This window comes from Acipenser ruthenus, unplaced genomic scaffold (genome assembly GCF_902713425.1).
Source record: "Acipenser ruthenus unplaced genomic scaffold, fAciRut3.2 maternal haplotype, whole genome shotgun sequence".
Lineage (NCBI taxonomy): Eukaryota > Metazoa > Chordata > Actinopteri > Acipenseriformes > Acipenseridae > Acipenser > Acipenser ruthenus.
The window spans coordinates 15898-38006 of record NW_026708595.1 but is presented as its reverse complement, the minus strand read 5'-3'; the positions used below and the strand labels follow the sequence as shown (position 1 = coordinate 38006).

Here is a 22109-nt window from a genome sequence, read left to right as displayed (position 1 = left end):
AGCATGTACTACACCTGGCAAGTTTTTAATAAAAAATAGACAAGTCAGGAAACAGATATGCAACACTAACATTCAATGAAAATAATAAAAAATCATAACTTTCACACTGAAACAACCAAATAAATTGTAGAATATGAGGACTTTAATAATCCACTTTGTCCTGTACTTCCACTGCAGAAATACATATAGGAATGCCTGACAACTCCCGTTTCTTATTTACATCCTTGGCACCTCCCACATCACCTACTCATTGAAACCAATAAGTACAAATTAATTCAGATCAATGACGTCAAAGCTGAGACAAATGGTGGGGCCATCAAATAGATATACAAAACATCAATAAGAATTGATGTTACTGCTGTTCATATACTTGCCAAAGCTGGGCTTGAAACACAGTAACTAATGTCCATAACAGGTCACAAAAAAATAAGGCATTAATCTGAAGCTACTGGCAAGCGAGCCATGAAGAAACAAATACATGCTCCCATATCCTTACTGGCAGTGGCAGTCAACCATTCAAATTAAAATGGTCCTTCGTTCACACCGGAAATGACCTGGAGCAAAGAATCAATGCTGCACATGGTTCTCTAAATTAAATCATAATAAACAGAATGCTATGTGGCTACAGTTATACCATTAAAACAGACCCATGGATGACCTTTCGAGTACGGTGGTACATTAATGCCTATGTCGGTAACAATTTCAAGTTGTTTATAGGAATACAGGTAAACATCAGCACTACCTTTTAAAATATTAAACAGTGTGTGTCTGTGTGTGTGTGTGTGTGTGTGTGTGTGTGTGTGTGTGTGTTAAACTATTTACAAAACCTTAATGCCAGTCTAACACACCACAAACTATTTATTTAGCCTTATGTTTATTTTGACAGATAAAGTTAGATTGGCTGTTTTTTATGTAGGTTTTATCATACATAAACTCCCAAGTGGGTCACATGTCATTTGTGCAGGGCAGCCTCACCAAGTTACCAATCTTGGCTGGGAAAGCACAGAAATCTTTGCATAGGCCTTTGCTCTCCCATGTAATTAGAGAGGAAGGTCAGCTTGTCAAGCTTCAGCGACCACTACTAGACAGATGCCCAGCAAGTCAGATGAAGACCATGAATGAAGGTCACCTCCTGATCTTCACACTGGTGGGTGGGTTTGAGTTTGAGTTGTTTAATATCCTTTTCAAAAATCACTTTTCATCCATGGCTTTTCCATACCTGTACTGGCTCATGGTCAACCTTAACCTGCCCCGCTATCTCCATCATGTCCAGGGCCAGGTGGCAGATGGATTGAGCGTGATGGGTGCATGGCTCTGGTAGACCACTCACAGTCATGTACTTGTCCCCCACAGTCTCCACCTGTCAAAGTGATTCATTAGTTGAGGGTAGCCTTCTTACTGACATACAGTAACTGCATAGGTTTAATGAAAAATTAACTGCATGTCTAGCACTGGATTCTGAACTAATTATAGGGGGCGGGAGGGGGGGTGGGGTGGGGTGGGGTGAGGGGTGGACTTAGAGTACTGGACACCAATATAGGGCAGCAGTGTGGAGTAGTGGTTAGGGCTTTGGACTCTAGACCGGAGGGTCGTGGGTTCAATCCCAAGTGGGGGACACTGCTGCTGTACCCTTGAGCAAGGTGCTTTACCTAGATTGCTCCAATAAAAACCCAACTGTATAAATGGGTAATTGTATGTAAAAATAATGTGTAAAAAATAATGTAATTGTATGTAAAAATAATGTGATATCTTGTAACAATTGTAAGTCGCTCTGGATAGGGGCGTCTGCTAAAAAATAAATAACAATAATAATATAATAAATTATTGATATAGGTTATATATGATCTTATTTGGTACACATTGTAAATTAGGAGATTTTGAGGAGGGAAAAATTATTTAAAAAAAATATAGAATAGGATTTAAAATAAAAGAAATCACGCTGGTATAGTACAGTATACAATAAAAAGTGATATTAGGTCAAATGGGGGTTCCATTTTGATCTTGTTGGGAAATTCTAATCTAGTCACCACGAATCATTATCACATTATTTATAAATATTATTCACGAAGCCACTAAATAAAATCCATTATCTGTTCATTTCTAATACACCAATGTTTTCTGCTGCAACTGTAACACCTGTCCTTTTTTTATAAACTGTCTTTGATATTTGAAACTGAGACTCGTTATGCTGATATCCGTCTCTTACCTTGTAAACATAGGGATTCTTTCGTGAATCTGTCAGAATGTCAAACCTTGTGTAAAGGTCATTTAAGAGGTTGACAATTGTAATGGCTCCCTCTGCTGAGGCATGCTTGCTGCAGAAGGCGTTGAATCCCACAATGCCACTGAAGAGGATTGTCACATTGTCATATCGCTTTGCTGGAACAGGACGTTTGTGTCTCAGCTCATTGGCCACAGAAGGTGGAAGAACTGAATACAGCAGCCTAGAAAACAGAAAAGCCTATCAGTCTTTGTTCAAAATATTCATGACCTGCACACACAAAAAAGTACATTTAATGTCAAGGGACTTTTTTTAAAGAGATAATTAAGGTACTGCCAGTATATCTACATTCTACACAAAAAAAAAAAATAATGATCCTCCATTGCTTTTTCATTACATTGAAATTACTGAGGCATTTCAGCTCATTTAATGCTCAGGTTTAAAAGCTCAATGCAATGATAGTCTGAACAAATTCACTAAGGCATTCAAAACCTCAACCTCAATGATGAGTGGTTATGGCAGGTGACTTGTGGACGTTTGTATTATGAACAGTAGCATTGCTAGAATGTGGGTTTGGGTAGCAGAAAACTCTTGCTTCCAGTAATGATATGCTCTACTTGTAAAAATAATTAAAACCATGGTGAATTAACAAATTGTACCAATCCGGATATGCACAAAAAAATTCCTGAGGGTTAATTTAGGCACTAATGTTTTTGATAAATTACTAAACTGATGTTCAATAGTTTAGTAACATCTCTCTTTTATGTTCCTATGCATGGTTACAAGCAGCATCATGACTCATTTCTCAGTCCTGTGAAGCAGATGAAACTTAAATCAGAGTTCAACTAAAGTCAGCTAAAAAGTGGGTATTAGGTATTCATAAACATCAAATATAACCCCAGTAAGCATTTTGAAACAGTACCTCATATATTTAGACTGCAAGCCAAGTTATTTATATTTTAATACATTATTACATATAACTACAATAACTATATTCAAAACATATCTGTTTGTAATCATGCATGCTTGTCTTTACTTGTTATATTCTGAGTGTTGTGCAGCTGAGCTCTCACGTTTCTAGAAAAAATGACACTGCAGTGCAATGTAAACATGAAAGGCTCAATGTTTCTTTATTTCCGAAATCCTCTGTTGATGCTTACCAGCTAACTAGCTAGTTTAATGTAATTCCCTTCTCATGAATTCTGCCAGGATCAGGCCCTTATTCATTTTAGCTGCAACTATGTGGAGATCCATTGCTCTCAATGGGCCCTTTTACCCAATGGAGTGAGCCGCTATTAAATTATCTATTTTATCTGTCAACCCATAATTAAGGTTTCGACTAGTGGCTTATCTACTGGGGTACCAGAGTCACTCAAGACACAGGGAATACCTTCAACAGTTTATGTCCCACCACTGCTCACTCATGATTGGACATCTGCATAACAAAGGCAGATCTTTGACTCTCCCATTGGTTAAACTCACTCAAGACCTTCAACCGACACAGGGAATACCTTCAACGGTTTATGTCCCGCCTCTGCTCACTCATGATTGGACTGCCGTGGAGAAAAAGCAGATCACACCACAGGGCCTTCACAAAAACCAGAGAATACCTTGGAGTACATTTCGAAGCATCAGCAAGCAACTGTCAATTGACTGCAGTCGACAGTTTAGCTGCCGCTGTTTGGTCAGCAGAGAATAATTGAAGGCCCTGACGGTACACCCCTGGTTTCTTTTACTTCTGTGTATACAGGTGTTAATTCATATGAGTGAGTCACAGTTACTTAGCAACAAAAGGTTAATTTCAAGCTGAACAAGATCTTAAGTTTGTACTTCTAATATAAAGGGAGCAACTAAATGGTCTTGGTTTTGTTTCTGTTTAGCCACATTTCACAGAGAGTTGTATTTCAATTAGTGATTTAAAGGTTAAAATAAAGTCAAGCCGCATGACACAGCTTTTCCAATTCAGGCACAAAGACAAGGCAAACAAAATGTATTCTCTGGTCGCTTCATTCTAAATGTGTCAGAATTACCGTTCAAATAGCAGGTTTTAGACCTTTGAATATTAAGTGGATCATTTTATATAGCCTGTATATAGCATGTATATTAGCAATATCTAGCATAGCAATATAAAAAAATGACAAACCTGTACCTGTATCTCTAGGTCCTATTCACAAAGCTTAAGCAACTGTTTTAATGAGTGTTTTGTTGAGGTCATTAGTCTATTTAAATAATTACGTTTACAGTTACCATTACCTTTTTTTTTTTAACTATTGAGCTATTTATGGAAAGGTTCTCAGTTTTTACAATTCAAAGAGAATGTTTCTAAACACACATGGAAAAACAATCCTTAAAAATCATTATTTAAAACAGTTTGTAAAAAAAAAGTGTCCTATTGTTTTCACAATCTAACATCTGCCTTGTACAGTAAAGTCTCATTATTAAGAACTCAGATTACACAAATGTATTCATAACAAATTTATTTAGGTCCCAGTCTCCATCTGAATAATAATATGTTATTATATAATACCCCTTATAAACACAAATTCACGATTGTACACAGCACACACATTTTCTTTTACTTTGCTGCAGTGTATTCTTTCATCTTGAAGAAAGTGTGTCGTACCTGTTATGATACTTCTTCATTATAATTCAGTTTTGAATCGCTCTACCCTGAATTCCAAATCTTGGAACTCTTATACGATATCTGAGTTTTCAATTTTGCCTGGAAGTCTGTGTTAAACTTACAGCACAGACGTCTCCAGTCATGTTTCAGAATTCACTGCCTGCTCTCTGCCACATCAGAATGCAAGTAGTTGAGGTGTTTTTTTTTCATTTAAAATATACAACAAAATAATTACACAGAGACTCAAAATGCAAGCTTAGCATTCAATTTCTAATGAGTCAAAATGTGGCATTATTGGTGACATTTTGTGAATAAAAACCTCTATATGAGATACTGCACAATTTAAGACTACATTCACTGGACAGTGGTGTGTGTGTGTGTGAAATAGGATTGTGCTTGAGTGGGTTTGTACTTGAGTGGTTTGTATTGGTTTGGCTGCATGTTCAAGCGAATGAAAGCAGTTTTTTTGCTTGGTGTTGTAATTTAAAGGCCCCGTACAATGCACAGATTTTAGTACCACAGAAATGTCAAAATCTCTAATAATTATCACAAGGTATCACCATTTGTTCACAAATAAATCTGTAACTGATGCCCCGGGGGTAATTTAAATAGATATATTATTTGTGGTTTTAATCTGGTGTCATTTTTTATGTTGTTTAAAATGTTGTGGATGTCTGTTTTGGTCAACTCATTTAAATACCTGTCTGTCTTCTTCTTTTCATCCTCCAGTGCTCTGAGAGTGTGCTGCAGTCTGTCAGTCAGGATTTCGAGCTCCTGGGTCAGCTTGTACTCTTCCCTGAACTGCTCCCCTAAGAGGACGAGATCGCGTGTGGCATCGTGTAACGGGATGTCACTCAGATACAGTCCTCGTCTAGTCAGGTCATCAAGATTCATCACACTATAATAAAAAAAAGCACCTTCATTTTAGCAGTACTACCATTTCTGTTTTAGCAGTGCCACCATTTTTTTTAAACCAGTGTTTTACACAAATCCGGTCCTCAAGGTTAAATTGGTTTAAAAGTAATTTAGGGTATAAGTGGAACAAAGACTAGGAGGAGTCTGGACCTTTAGGACTGGAATTGTGCATCCCTGCTTCTGCACATGCAATATGCATGCAGATAGGAAAAAGGGAGCTGGAGCGAACATGTTCTTCTGGAATTCGAACAGCCTTGAACAAGAATTTTCCAGCTTATGGCACTGTTTGTTAAAAAAGGCTTGTATGGAGCTTGCATCTAAAACCTGATCAATAGATTTTAGTCAACTTATTTGTATTTAAATAGCCTTAAATAACTTGAATTCACCAGTTTGACTGAGCAATGTAATGAGGAAGACACAGTTTGTGATTATGACGACAAGTGATATTGGTCAATTGTATGTTGTAAAAAAAGGAATCAATTAATTAAATGATCCAACCCTATACAGTGCCTTGCATAAGTATTCACCCCCCTTGGACTTTTCCACATTTTGTAGTGTTACAACCTGGAATTAAAATGGATTTAATTAGGATTTTTTGTTACTGATCTACACAAAATAGTCCTTATGTCGAAGTGGGGAAAAAAATCTACATATTTTTCAAAATTATTTACAAATAAAAAACTGAAAAGTCTTGATTACATAAGTATTCACCCCCTTTGCTGTGACACCCCTAAATAAGCTCTGGTGCAACCAATTGCCTTCAGAAGTCACATAATTAGTTGAATGGAGTCCACCTGTGTGCAATTAAAGTGTCACATGATCTCAGATTAAATACACCTGTTTCTGGAAGGCCCCAGAGTTTGTTAGAGAGTATATCTAAACAAACAGCATCATGAAGACCAAGGAGCTATCAAAACAAGTCCGGGATAAAGTTCTGGAGAAGCACCAATCAGGATTGGGTTATAAAAAAATATCCCAAACTTTGAACATCCCCCGGAGCACCGTTAAATCCATTATTAAAAAATGGAAAGAATATGGCACAAGTGCGACTCTGCCTAGAGAAGGCCGTCCACCAAAACTCAGTGACCAGGTAAGGAGGGCATTAGTCAGAGAAGCAACCAAGAGGCCAGTGGTAACTCTGAAGGGAGCTGGAGAGATCCACAGCTGAGATGGGAGAAACCGTCCATGGGACAACTATAACCCGGACGCTCCACAAAGCTGGGCTTTATGGAAGAGTGGCGAGAAGAAAGCCATTGCTGAAAAAAACCCCTATCAAATCCAGTTTGGATTTTACCAAAAGGCATTTGGGAGACACAGCAAACATGTGGAAAAAAGGTTCTCTGGTCTGATGAGACCAAAATTGAACTTTTTGGCCTTAGCGCAAAACGCTATGTGTGGCGCAAACCCAACACTGCTCATCACCCTGAGAACACCATCCCCACAGTGAAGCACGGTGGTGGCAGCATCATGTTATGGGGATGCTTTTCATCGGCAGGGACTGGGAAACTGGTCAGGATTGAGGGCAAGATGGATGGAGCTAAATACAGGGAAATTCTAGAGGAAACCTATTTCAGTCTGCAAGAGACCTGGGACTCGGGAGGAGGTTCACCATCCAGCAGGACAATGACCCTAAACACACAACAAAAGCTACACTGGAGTGGTTTAAAAACAAGAACCTTAATGTCTTAGAATGGCCCAATCAAAGCCCAGATCTCAATCCGATTGAGAATCTGTGGCAAGACTTAAAAATTGCTGTTCACCAACAGTCCCCATCCAACTTGACAGACCTTGAGCAATTTTGCCAAGAAGAATGGGCAAAAATTGCAGGATCCAGAGGTGCAAAGCTGGTAGAGACTTACCCAAAAAGACTCACAGCTGTAATTGCCGCCAAAGGTGCTTCTACCAAGTACTGACTCAGGGGGATGAATACTTATGCAACCTTTTTTTTTGTTTAATTAACTTTTGTGTCACAATAAAAAAATATTTTGCACCTTCAAAGTGTTAAGTATGTTGTGTGAATCAAATGGTAAAAATCCCAATTAAATCCATTTTAATTCTAGGTTGTAACACTACAAAATGTGGAAAAGTCCAAGGGGGGTGAATACTTATGCAAGGCACTGTATAGTGTAAAACACTGCAGTGGGCTTTAGGTGTTTTTTGTCTGTTTTTTAACTCTGGTTTGAATCCACATAGACTACCATTGAGCTCAAAAGGATATTGTTTGCGAAAGGTATAAAGCTTTTTGAGGTTAAGACTGGAATCTGTTCAAAAGTCAAACACTAAAAAGCCTATTTAAAATGAACAAAAAAAACTTGCTTGTGAAGCACACCATAGGGCCTGGAATGAACAAGCTTTCTAGCAGTTCTCCAGGAGGAGTGAGGAACAGCATCACCTGCACTAAAAACCCACTGAAATTCATAAAGCTGTTCTTAGAGTTGGAAATCACACTGTGTCCATTCTCTAAACAGCAGGGGTAAAATTAATAACTAGCTTTTTGTATTTCTCATATCAGACCATCTTTAGAGTGGTATGAATGCAAGTTATATACAGACACACAAACACACTCACAGGTCTTCAAGAGCAGCATACCTGGGGGAACAAAGTAAGAGGATGTTGTCAGCTTCAGGCAGGTAGATCATCTGGCCCTTGAGCCGCAAGCAGCTGATTTCAGCACCAGTCAACTCATCTTCACACTCTGACTTTTCTACATTCAGCAAACCCTCCTTGGAAGAAACATATTCTGTGATGAATTAGTAATAACACTTACTCATACATTTAGTCAGACCTACAAAGCACCCATATAAAGTACATTTTTATGTAAAATGGATCTCTTCAGACAAGAAATTAATTTATGCAACAAATTTGTATACAGTACCAAATGAAAGGGACGATATGACTTGATTAATTTTAAGTTGATAAATCTAGCACAGTCAACAAACTTATTAATTTTTTTTTTTTATGTAAACCTGTTCTTTCATACTGAAACAGCTGTAAGTTTTATTTAAAAGAGTTATTGTCCAAAAGATAACACAATAGTGAAACTTCTATACAGAAACTAGTCTGTGGTATTTCTAGTTGGGAAGCAAAATGTAGATAACCAAGGCTTTAATATCAACTTTCATATTTTCAATAACATAACTCCATGCAGTAGAACTCTACATGACTCACACCCTGTGCTTTGGAATTTGAGAATCTGAGACACATACATTAGGCAGCAACTTGTACATGCACCCACCTACAGCATATTAGTGCTTGTGTCACTGAACAACACATTCAAACTGTATACATGGATGGCAAAGATACAAATACCTTCTTTTATTATACATTTTCAAAAACATTTCAAATTTATCAGAGGGACAAGATGTTATGGCAATTCTCCCAACATTCTACGGGAAGGGACTATTTTATAGTTTACTACATGCCTTGAGATCCAGCATTTCTGATTACCCAGCGCCAAGACTGCTGAATTCTATCAGCTGGTATGCCAGTAGAGACTTTTAGACTGAGCTAGTAGAGTATAACAACATTATCACTGGTACTCTTTTTTGTGCAGAAAATCTATTTGTACATTCCTTGTTGTTTTACTTGAATTCAGCTTTTTTTAATATACCACAACAGAACAAAGTTTATATTCCTTTAGGTTACCTAATACCTTCCTGTACATATTTAACAAAAACCTACATATCCTGTAAAATGCCATGTCTTTATGTCCTACCACAAATCAAGAGGTTACCTTGCTTCTCAAAACGAACACAGTGTTGATGTGTGATAGGATTCCATGGAAACTGAAGTCGATGTGTGGGCGGACCAGTGAGAAAACTGAAACCAGGTTGCAGTCTCCAGGCTGGAGCTGAAAAAAAAGAGAAATATGTATTTAGAACAAATAAATGGTTTCTGATGATGGCATCTCTTGCTATAAAGTAAAATCGTAATCACTACTGCTAAAAGGATCTAGCAATTTGAATGTCCTTATTTTTCACAATTAGATTTGAAGATTACTGACAGGAACATGTTTACATTTTCCACAAAATCCACTGTATATGTGTATAAGTGTCACATAGAGATGACAAATGTACAGACTGACACACACACCAATATATAATCTGATACCCTCAATAACTTATGATAAACAATTTTAATGCCCAGCTTGGTTAAGCAGTTATGGAAAAATGAAAAGTGTGACATGTTAGACCGCCTTCACAATATACCTGTCAGGGATAATAAGTCAAATAATAGCTATACAGTATGTATGGATCTTACAATTTCTGCTGTCATTCCAATACAACAAATCATACTGTACATTACATGTCTGATTATGAAAATATATGATGTATGATGGTTAAAATGAAAACCTGGAGTGCTTAGCACTCCAAGGCCTACAGATGGCTTTATTTTCCAAAATACTTCACAGAAACTACAAGACTTCAACTGAGGGACACCAATGTGAACCAAAGAAAAATCTAGATCTCAGAGATATTTGGAAATTCAATTACAGCTTTTTCATTTTACCAATAGTGTTACATTTCAAATATGCCAGAACCCCTACCTGTGGAAGCACACGGAAGATAGCATTGCCACACTGAGTCAGTTCAAGGTTTCTGTCAAACATGATGTGGAAGGGAAACGCCTTGCAGAAAGTATACGGACTGATTCTGGTTTCCTGTGTACCATTCTCCTCAAACCCATCCAGGTCTTCATAAAACGCCTCCTCTTCTGAGTCTTTCTCCTCAATAAGGAATTTAATATGATCACACTCCTCACTCTTCTGTTGTATAACCTTAAACAGAAAAATAAATAATACTCAATCCACCAGGATTGGGTATTAAACATGATCCTTCTATTGAGTCATTCAATTCTAAATCAAAGAACCAGCTTTACTCATGCTAAAGCCACAGTGTTCTTTCCCATCAAGCAGAGATGGGAAACTCAGGCCCTTCAGGGTCTGAATAAAATCAACATTATTATAAAGGATACCTATGGCACTGCCATAAACTTTAATTCAGGACCAGGTATTTGTTCCAACTATGTTCTTAAGTGCAGGTAATTATTTTATTATATCTCTTGAACCAGTCAATGCAATGGAGATAAGGTAAACTTTCAAATGTAAATCGATTCACATTCACTACAGAAAAGGAAGGAGGTGATTTTGCTCATTTACAATTTAGGTTATTCTTTTTCATTACAAATTGTTAACAAGGCGATAAAGAAAAACATAATCTGTTTATGTTGTGGTCAGCAGATCTGAAATTGACTAGCTCTGTTCTTTAGCATTGGAGAAGAATACTATCACACAGGCACACAATTTTCAGGAGTTTGTCAATAAACAGTAACATTTTCTGGCAAGGATACAAACATCCTATTACAGGTATCAGTACCATTCTATAACAAATATCCATACATGGTTTCATATAAATAACCTTGACCATGCTAATAAATCAAACACAATGATTTGGAACAATAATAATAATAATGGTAAACACATTTTAAATAAAGTTACAGTCTGTTTGGGAGAGTAGTGTAAAGAACATAAGAACATAAGAATGTTTACAAACGAGAGGAGGCCATTCGGCCCATCTTGCTTATTTGGTTGTTAGTAGCTTATTGTTCCCAGAATCTCATCAAGCAACTTTTTGAAGGATCCCAGGGTGTCAGCTTCAACAACATTACTGGGGAGTTGGTTCCAGACCCTCACAATTATACTCCACGTTATACTCTCTGTGATTTTAATTTGTATGTTTTTAATATATATATATATATGTCGTTAACCAGTTCACAATACGAATACTCTTTTCCTTGTTTTCCGTTTTTTACTCTCCCAGTCTCCAACTCAGCTCCTACCATCACCCTCGTTCAAACACTCACCAAACAGACATTTTAAATGGTAACCAATTATATCATTAAACAATTGACATGTCATTAAATTGGATAATTAATTTGAACTGGAGCCAGCCTTGACTCCAGTAGCTTCCACCTGGTCCTAGTGTCCCCCAGGTATTGTCTCTGAACAATAATAAATATTTGTTTTAAACCATACTTTTTCTTCATTTGTACTTTCCCTTATTTAACACACAGTTATTATTTACAAAGTGTATTCTTTAACCCATTCATTTTTGATCCCAAACACTTTTTATTAATTTTCTTTGTTTACCAACCAGTTGGTTTACGTTGTCTTTCACCTTTTTTGTTCGTTTCCTTTAACCAATCCCTCACACTACCCCCCCCCCCCCCCCCCCCCCCCCCTTTTGCACGATCCCGTGGGACCGGGCATACCAACCCGGCAGAGCTGCAAAATTAACAAGTACAATTTTCCACCCAATGTCTGAGGCCTCTTAAGCGCTGTTTGGACACATAGATTCCGTCCTGTACCCAACCTCTCAGTTTAACCTCACCCTGTTGTGCAAACAAGCTAATCTCTGTTTGTGGGTACCGTGAAAAAAAATCTGCATTAATATGCTCTTTGCCCTTTCTGTACTTGAGCTCAAAACAGTACGGTTGCAAAGACAAGAACCACCGGGTCACCCTTGCATTCCCGTCTTTGTTGCGGTAAAGCCATTTTAGGGGTGCATGGTCTGTTACTAAGGTAAATTTTCTACCCCATAAGTAATAGCGTAGAGCAGGGGTGCACAATTCCGGTCCTGGAGGGCCGGATCCCTCCTGGCTTTTGTTCCAACTGTGTTCTAAATTACTTAATTAGAACAATAATTGGTAATAATTGGTCCAATTAAGTAATTTAGGGCAAGGTTGGAACAAAAGCCAGGAGGGACACCGGCCCTCCAGGACCGGAATTGTGCACCCCTGGCGTAGAGCCTCTACTGCCCACTTAATAGCCATACACTCCTTCTCTACGGTGGCGTATTTGATTTCACTTGGTAACAACTTCCTGCTTAAAAACAAGACTGGGTGTTCCTCTCCATTTCTTTCTTGTGACAATACAGCCCCTAAACCTACAACGGAAGCATCAGTCTGCAAAATGAAGGGTTTCTTGAAATCTGGGCTGATCAACACTGGCTCCTGACAAATGGCTGTTTTTAAATCTTTAAAAGCCCTTTCCGCTTCCGAGTTCCAGACAATTTTGTTTGACTTTGTTCCTTTCGTCAGCTCTGTCAGGGGAACTGCTCGAGTAGCCAAAATCTTTTATGAATCGCCTGTAATAATCTACTAACCCCAGGAATGCCCTCAGCTGTTTTTTATTTGCTGGTTGCTTACAAGCTTGAATTGCATGTATCTTCCTATCTTGGGGTTTTATTTCTCCATTCCCTAGTATAAACCCCAAATACTTAGTTTCCTGTAAGGCGAACGCACACTTCTTTTTATTTGCGGTCAGTTTACCGTCCCGCAACGCCTGTAATACTGCGCTCACCTGGTGTAAATGGGATTTCCAATCCTTACTAAAAATGACCACATCATCTATATATGCAGCAGCGTACTGCTGATGGGGACGAAGAACTTTGTTCATCAACCGCTGAAAAGTGGCTGGCGTGCCATGAAGGCCAAATGGAAGCACTGTAAACTTAAAAAGACCCTCCGGCGTAGCAAACGTTGTTTTTTCTTTTGAGCTTTCTTCTAAAGGAACCTGCCAATATCCTTTAGTCAGATCTAACGTGGTAATATATTTAGCCCTGCCCAGTTTCTCAATCATTTCATCTATTCTTGGCATGGGATATGCATCAAACTTTGATATCTCATTAACCTTTCTAAAGTCAATTCTTACTGTACCATAGGGTTTCGGGACCATTACCACTGGACTTGACCAGTCACTGTCCGATTCCTCGATTATTCCCATTTTTAACATACTCTGTATTTATGCTTTCATACCCTCTCGCTTAGCTTGTGGGATTCTGTATGGCCTTTTCCTGATCACTACCCCTGGTGGTGTAATAATCCTGTGTTCCACAAGATTAGTCCTTCCTGGGACCTCTGAAAAAACATCTAGATTTGTTTGTATTAAATGATTTATTTCTTTCTTCTGTATCTCAGACAACTGTTCACCAATCTGTACATCTTCCACATTCACGTTCAACATTCACTGTCAGATCCCCCTCATTCCATGGCTTCAGCAAATTAATGTGAAACAGCTGATATGGGTTTCTCTTACCTGGCCTAAACAATCGATAGTTGACATCAGAGATTTTTTCTACTACCTGGTATGGCCCTTGCCATTTAGCTAAAAACTTGTGTACATGTGAGGGTAATAAAACCAAAACTTTATCTCCTACTGCAAACTCCCTTAATCTAGCACCTGCATTGTAATGTCTCTGTTGTTTCTCTTGTGCACTTTCCATGTTCTATTTGACAATTTCAGCAACTTTTCCCATTTTTGCACTTGACAGACATACTCAACTACATTTTGGCCCGAACTTGATTTCTCCTCCCAAGCTTCTTTAACTATGTCCAAAATCCCACGGGACTGTCTGCCATAAAGCAACTCAAATGGCGAAAACCCAGTGGAACTTTGGGGTACTTCCCTAAAAGCAAAAAGCACAAAGGGCAACAGCTGGTCCCAGTCCTTACCATCAGGGCGCATTACTTTCTTTAACATTTGCTTTAGTGTTTTATTAAACCTCTCCACCAAACCGTCTGATTGTGGGTGGTAAACCGAGGTCACTATCTTTTTAATATTACATAGCGTGCACAGCTCCTTCAGTATTGAAGATACAAAGGGAGTTCCCTGGTCGGTAATTATTTCGTTTGGAAAACCCATTCGACTAAACACTTGCAACAAGGCTCGAGCTATGTTCTTGGCGCTGGCAACTCTTAAGGGAATCGCTTCCGGATACCTAGTTGCGTAATCTACTATAACCAAAATGTGTTTGTACCCCGAACTCGTTTTTTCTAACGGCCCCACCAAATCCATGCCAATTCGAGAAAACGGAACTTAAATTATGGGCAAAGGAATCAAAGGAGCGGGTGCAGGCTTTCTTTCTGAAATCAATTGACATTCTTTGCATTGATTACAACGATTAAGAATTTCTTGATAAATCCCAGGCCAGAAGAATCTACTTAAAATCCTTTCCCTAGTTTTTTGAGCCCCTAAGTGGCCACTCAACACATGACTATGTGACAAATGAAAAATCAGTTCTTTAAATTTACCAGGAACCAATAACTGTTCTAACCAATCACCTTGATCAGTTTTGGTTACTCGATACAATAAGTCATGTCTGGTGATAAAATGTGGAAGAGGTAGGCTGTCTCGGATATTTTCATAGTCGTCATCAATTTCAACGACTTGGCTAAAAGCAGCACGTAAATTTGGGTCTGCTGCCTGCTCTTTCCTGAAATCCAATTGCGATACCGGCAACTCATTCCACATTTTCACGGACATACTTCCTTGTGAAATCAACGTTTCGGCTTTTCTAAGCCTTTCTTGTTTCGAAGTTTCACTTTTCTTTGTATGTTTTCCTGATGGTAACCTTTGTGGTTTAGGCTGACCCCTGCTCTCAGGTATAATTTCCCCACCTCTCCCAGACAGTGTTTACCATAACGTTAAAGAGTTGCCTCTTTTCTCGTTCCCTTTTCCCTATAACCCCGTCTTGTTTTTTTAATTTCCTGGACTTTCTTGTCTTACCCGGTTCTGCAAATATCCCATCTGAAAAATCAAACAACGTATGTCCCTCAGACACACCTTCATTACATTTTTCAGCAACTGACATTGAGGACAATTTCTTTTGGTTCTTGATCAGAATGTTAAAACTAGGACAATCTCTCCCTACAACTACCGGGTAGGGAAGACGGGGAAATACTCCAAATTTATAGCGTACTGGTTCTCCGCCAATCTCTATCTCCACTAACTTGGCCGGATAGGTTTTAATGTCACCATGAATGCAATTAATCCTAACTTCGTTACACTCTGGTAAATTTAAATGTTCAATTAGTGATGCAGTGATCAAACTTTGCCCACAGCCTGAATCCAAAATCGCTACCGTCTCCCTACCAGCTACTTTAACAGTAGACAAATAATCCCCCTCCAACATTCGTGAGGTAAACAAGTTATTAACAGTGGTGACGTAATTGCAGGTATAGTCACAGGCCCCATATGCATCAGCCCAATCACACTCCATATTTTCTACCCCTTGGGTTTTTCCACATTGTCTAGCAATGTGCCCCTTCTGATGACAATTAAAACATATAATGTCAGGGTTATCCCGTCACATATATTTTTCACCCCAAGGTCCCTTCACAGCCCGTGGCTGCTCTTCGTCACCCCGTTTCCTAAGCACAGTCTTACCCACGTCAGTGTGTTCCTGCCTCTTCAGGAATGGGTTGCGCGGGTTGAAGCGGCATTGTCCCTTCGGGGAACAACGAGCCAACCTGTTGGCGGCTGTATGTCTCTCGACCAGAGATATCAGTTCATCGGCGTTGGCTGGATTGGCCTGTCCAACCGTTTTCCTCAAAAAAAACGGCAACGCTCTCAAATACCGGTCCATAACAAGTAATTCCATGACCCGTGCTGATGAGTTGAGCTCCGGTTGTAACCATTTTCGGGTTAGATGTATCAGGTCAAACATTTGAGACCGCGGCACTTTATCCTTTAGGAACTGCCAGTCATGGAACCGCTGAGCTCGTACAGCTGTAGTAACTCCCGCCCGGGCCAATATCTCCTTCTTCAACTGACTGTAGTCAGCAGCAGAGTCCGGCTCCAAGTCAGAATATGCTTTTTGGGCGTCCCCTATCAGGAGTGGTGCTAAGATCCCTGCCCAACGAACCTGCGGCCATTTCTCCCGTTCCGCTGTCCGCTCAAAGGTTAGCAGGAAAGACTCCACATCATCCTGGTCTGTCATCTTTTGTAAGAGAGGAGTTGTTGGTCCAGCCCGTTCTTCAAACAGTTTAGTAACTTGTTCTTGCATTACAGTCAATTGTTGCTGTATCGTCCGATTGGCCTCGTGCTGCATAGCACTAGCCTGCAACAGTGCCTGTACTGCCGCCTCCATGATCCACTTTTATCACAGTACAAAGCCAGGGTACGAGTCTGAATTTATTGTCAGACAAAACGAGCCCCACTTCTGGTACCACAATGTGACGATCTGCGTTCCTATCGCAGATTTTGCTTCAATCAGACACTCGACAACCAGATGCAAAGAAACGCCGTAGCGTGTGTTTATTGTTTACACACTGAAAATAAAATAAAGAAAACAAAACCTAACCCAGTCCCGGGTCCTAACTAAACAAATCGTTCCCTAACTAATGACGGGGCAGGCTAAGCCTGTTACCTCGTCTCCAAAACCCAAACCGTAATCCAAAATACCTTTCCAAAATGTCGTCAACCAGTTCACAATATGAATACTCTTTACCTTGTTTTCCGTTTTTTACTCTCCCACTCTCCAACACAGCTCATTAAATTGGATAATTAATTTGAACTGGAGCCAGCCTTGACTCCAGTAGCTTCCACCTGGTCCTAGTATACCCCAGGTATTGTCTCTGAACAATAATAAATATTTGTTTTAAACCATACTTTTTCTTCATTTGTACTTTCCCTTATTTAACACACAGTTATTATTTACAAAGTGTATTCTTTAACCCATTCATTTTTGATCCCAAACACTTTTTATTAATTTTCTTTGTTTACCAACCAGTTGGTTTACGTTGTCTTTCACCTTTTTTGTTTGTTTCCTTTAACCAATCCCTCACACTATATATATATATATATATATATATATATATATATATATATATATATATATATATATATATATATATATATATATTGTATATGTCATGGGAAGGCAGTGTTTAAGATAAGAACCTAGTCAGCATACCCGCAAACAGCCAAGTGAGATCAATTATGCCTGTGCCCAAATTACTTTGAGGACCACTGATCTAGATAAATCACTCATCATATTTAGAATGGATGTCAAACCAATTCTTCCCGTCAGTCACAGGATAATTAGATTGTAATATACAGTCAGAATTTAACTTAATAGCCTTTGGCATAAACAGTCAAAAGTATTTGATCCAATATTTAAAAGTATTTATGAGCGTAATCATATATAATACATATCATTTGCCTTTTGAGATGGTGTAAAAGTCTAAAAAAAATGAGCACCCAATTAAATCAATGTATATATATATATATATATATATATATATATATATATATATATATATATATATATATATATATATATTAATTTAAAAAAAACTGTAAGAAAAACAAAACAAATGCTTTTTAAAAGTAAACATAGTTTGGGCATGCCTCTTAGATGTAAGTGGGGGTTGCTTTTTCTAGAGACACAGGGTAAGCTCATCACATATCTGACAATTGGGCAGGCCAAAGCCATTTGCTGTCTTGAGGGTCACAACAGAGATACTACACACCCCCACTATCCCGCCCAATCACCATAACTTTTGAGACCAGAAAGGAGTACACAGACAGACAGTAATGGGGTTGAAACGGAGACGCAATGGCTGCGCTCAGTGCGTTTAATAAACAAACAAAAATAAAAGGTTGAACAAAACACAGGACACGGCACTCGAGGCCAAAATAAATAGACAAACAAAACGGATTAACACTAAACAAAAAGTGGACGAACAGACAAACAAACAAACTTATATTTACTTTTTCCTTAGTTTTAGTTTTTTAAATTCTCTCCTCTCACACACCCGTTCTCCACTCACCGAACACACAACCCCGAGTGAGTGCTTTGTGCATCTATATATACTGTTGTGCCAGGATTCAATTACTAATTAATTATTCACTTGAATCCCAGCACGTTAACTAATCCTGTGCAACCCCGTGCTCACATATTAAAAACTTTAAATGCACGTGAAGTGAAGTGCAATCCCCGTGCCTAAATACAGTTATACAATTTAAACACTCATGCTCATTAACCACATTATATCCTGTGTACCAACTACAATACACCAACATATAACACACAAATGCACACAGGGGCGGGGCACATTGCCACAAGTATATAAACAGGTTAGATTTATTTAATTACTGTGGGAACCAAAACAATTTTCTATTTTAAGCCTTGGCTCATGTCTTCGGGAGAGAAAACCCCAACCTTTTTGTTTGTTTTTTTTGCAGGCAATATGAATGCAATTCTATCTGGGGCCATGCCAGACAAACAAAAGTTTTTTTGTTTTTGTTTTTGTTTTTTTGTATTTAGGAAGTAAAGTTCAAATCCATTGGCCTTAACCACCACAGCCAAAAACAATCTTCTTTTGCAGATCCCCTTCATGGATGTGCTCTTAAATTTGATAATAGCTTTGCTGAGTGAATGTACTACAAAGTTATAGTTTAATAAAGAGAAAACGAGGATTGTTGTGAACATTGGTATTTAAACAGCAAAAACGTAAGCAAGTAAGTTACCTTCATTTCTATTTCAGTTCCATGGATCTGCTGGGCCACTGTTTTGATGATCCCGATAACTATATCTTGCAGTCCTTCTCGTTCAGAGTAATAGTGCAAAATGAGGTTATTTCCTTTTTCTGCATCTGTGCATCGAAAGGATGGTGCCCGCATTCCAGGATAGATGGTACCCAAGTGGTCATGTAGAGCATCAAGGTTCTAAAAAGATGAGGACAGATTACCTTCTTTTTTTGTTTTTTGCATTGCTAGAATTGCTCTATACAGTAACATTTATGATTTTACTGTACCTCTGGTATTAAAGGTGCGGAACCCTGTAAAGTTTTGTTTTTTTAATTACATACAGTACACCCTTGCTTTAAAACCACCTCAGTAAAAGTGCCACCTCACAGTTTAGACTACTTTTATTCTCCTGTTGATTTCAATATAAGGCCACCTTCAATATTACGTTTAACCCTGTAATCAATATTAAGGCCACCATCAGCAGTTCCAAATGTACCAAGCCACTGTTTAAAAAAACTCTCTAATAAGACCAACATGCAGTAAACATAAATGCAACATGATGTAACTCATTTACACATTTGATAAAGTAGCACACGTTACACAGAAGAAAACTGTTGTAAAAGAAAAAAAAAAAACACCATAGTAAAGTTCCCTGACAAATGTAACTTCAGTCTTAAGACCAACCCACTACTAAGGCCTCGTTTTGCTGTTCCTGTGAATGGCAATAGCAGCAAGGTTTCACTGGATTTATGAGGGTTGCTTCCCTGATATAAAAGTTGTGCTGCATGTACTGTAGTAGCATTAAGGAGGGATGAAGCGTGCAGCTGAAAAAACCTTAGGTAATGTAAACAAACCAAGTCAACGATGTCTATTTTCTGATGAAGCAAAGTGCACAGAAGGCTAAACCATGGAAGAGTCTACTCATATTATAGTGTAAAACTTCTCATGATTGTGGGGGACTGCAGCAGGAAGATATACATAAAATGGAATGCTGCATTACACACAGATAAAAGAAACCCATTTCTCAATATCAGAATCTTTATTTCAGAAATTAAAAACAATGTCACAGTGTACTCAACAACAGAACTCTGAATGGAAAATGCTTGCAGTGTTTACACAGATGTATTGACTTTGTTTTGATAGCTCTTAGTAAAAAAATGCAACATGCGGCTTCTCAGATATCCCCCTACAACTCATCTCATAGCATCTGTGACATTTCCCACAGGCCTCTTCAAAACCCTAAATTAGATTTCAATGGAATATAATCTAGAGTGAAAGGTTACAGTCCAATTTGTTTCAATATGTACCCAGTCTGTTTAGATACAAATTAATAAAATCATCCAAACATATCTAATTTATCAAAGGAATTGCTCAATAACCTTAGCAACATGTTAACAATAAAGTCAGAATGTACATATTTTGCAGAATTCAAAAACATTTTATATTTGTAAAACAGTCCAATATAGATTTGGCTTATTTAACAACAGTCTAGAACAGTTCAGTGAATACAACATCAAATGCTATTTAATCCAGCAAAACAACTTGTGCTTTGTAAATAATATACTTGAAGTGAAATAATTCTATCAACATTATTGTATTGTTAAAATGCTGTTGCAAACTTCATTTTTAACCAGAAACCATTTTGGGGGAATTCATTTTTATTATTTTTTTTTTTTACAATGTGTTAGATTGCATTACTAAACCATTGTTTGTGTCAAAATCTGTGAAGCCAGCAGCTCCATATAAACATGAAATGAACACAATTCCATTATTTTCTTAATTATACTTCAAAGCTTACCTGCAAGAATTCCCGAACATTTGATCCTAAAACACGCAGGATTGTATCATAACCAGACTCCTGGCAAAACTCAAAAAACATTTTCCCAAACATTTGTAGAATCTCACCGGCATTTATCTCTATTGAAAAAAAAAATGAAATGAAAGGTATTTTTGAACATAGATTCAATGGACAGGCAGTGCTTTAGTGTTCATATTATACTACTTTATTATTTTTATTAATTACTGGTCAAATTTATTTCTTTAAACAACAGCACAAATCATATGGCACATCATCAGCCTGCACTTCTCATGTTCCTCTTACATAACAGTGTATCACGTTTGTGTTGCTTTATCACATGCAAAATAGATTTCTGTTTCATGCTGCAATATTATTTATTATATTATTCCAATGCAACAGTTTCTGTTATACCATCACATGCTACTGAGATGTTAATTAATAACTCAAGTAATAAAAGTAAAAGCATGCACATGAACAATGCAAGCACTTACTGAGGATTTTACTTGCTGCAGCAACTAGGTCATATGTTTTGGTGTCATCGTAAATGATTCTGACCAGAAACTGTCCTTCCACATCCAGCTGTGCTTCCTTTCTGGCAACACATTCAGATTCATTTGTTTCATACCAAGAGAGCAAATTCTACTTGTCTAATAATAAACTAAATGTATATAAGCAGGAATTCAACTGTGGGAAATGCCTGCAGTGGTGTCTTTTTTACTACAATATTCAGAATGGTCTGGTCCCATAGTTCCAGAATATTGAAACAACTGGGTTAAAATTAAGATAACTAAGCCATTGTTGAGAATATCATTTTTATAGTGATTTTATCCACAGTGAATATTGTGAAGGTAATTTCTTTTACAAATGTGCAGTTGTATTTTTGCCTTGGATTGGTTTGGGATTTTTTGGGAGCCCATATTTATACCTAATCTGTGTTTTCATTGCTACTACAGTACCTCCATCTTCCCCTCTTCCACCTCTGCAATGATATCTCCCTCTAGGGGCTGGTATATAACGTGTTTACATATTTTCAGAATGTAGCAACTTTTATTTTAGTGTTTTTCACCTACATATGTGGTTTTTCATGATGTTCTTTTGCACTGCACACTGTAGCTTTAAAGTTTAATGTTTGTTTTGTGCAAATATTTGAAATGACAAAACAGTGGACATACTGCAGCAGCTCTGAATTGTATTTCATCACTGAACTGCACTTCTTGATTCTTTAGCGTGACTGTGTGCT

At 38.0% G+C, this 22109-nt stretch overlaps 1 protein-coding gene across 2 annotated transcripts in view; it reads right to left on the bottom strand.

The window, feature by feature from the left end:
• Positions 1 to 22109, bottom strand: part of LOC131734615 (guanylate cyclase soluble subunit beta-1) — a 37112-nt gene that overhangs the window by 6307 nt on the left and 8696 nt on the right. The window contains exons 3-11 of one of the 2 annotated variants that reach the window (XM_059021412.1): positions 21361 to 21461; positions 20870 to 20988; positions 19072 to 19269; positions 10306 to 10536; positions 9493 to 9609; positions 8349 to 8482; positions 5545 to 5742; positions 2207 to 2444; positions 1220 to 1360 (exon numbers count right to left, since the gene is read on the bottom strand). In XM_059021412.1, coding sequence (XP_058877395.1) covers positions 1220 to 1360; positions 2207 to 2444; positions 5545 to 5742; positions 8349 to 8482; positions 9493 to 9609; positions 10306 to 10536; positions 19072 to 19269; positions 20870 to 20988; positions 21361 to 21461 — 1477 coding nt within the window. The remainder of the gene's footprint in view (positions 1 to 1219; positions 1361 to 2206; positions 2445 to 5544; positions 5743 to 8348; positions 8483 to 9492; positions 9610 to 10305; positions 10537 to 19071; positions 19270 to 20869; positions 20989 to 21360; positions 21462 to 22109) is intronic. The other variant, XM_059021413.1, reaches the window with a different exon arrangement.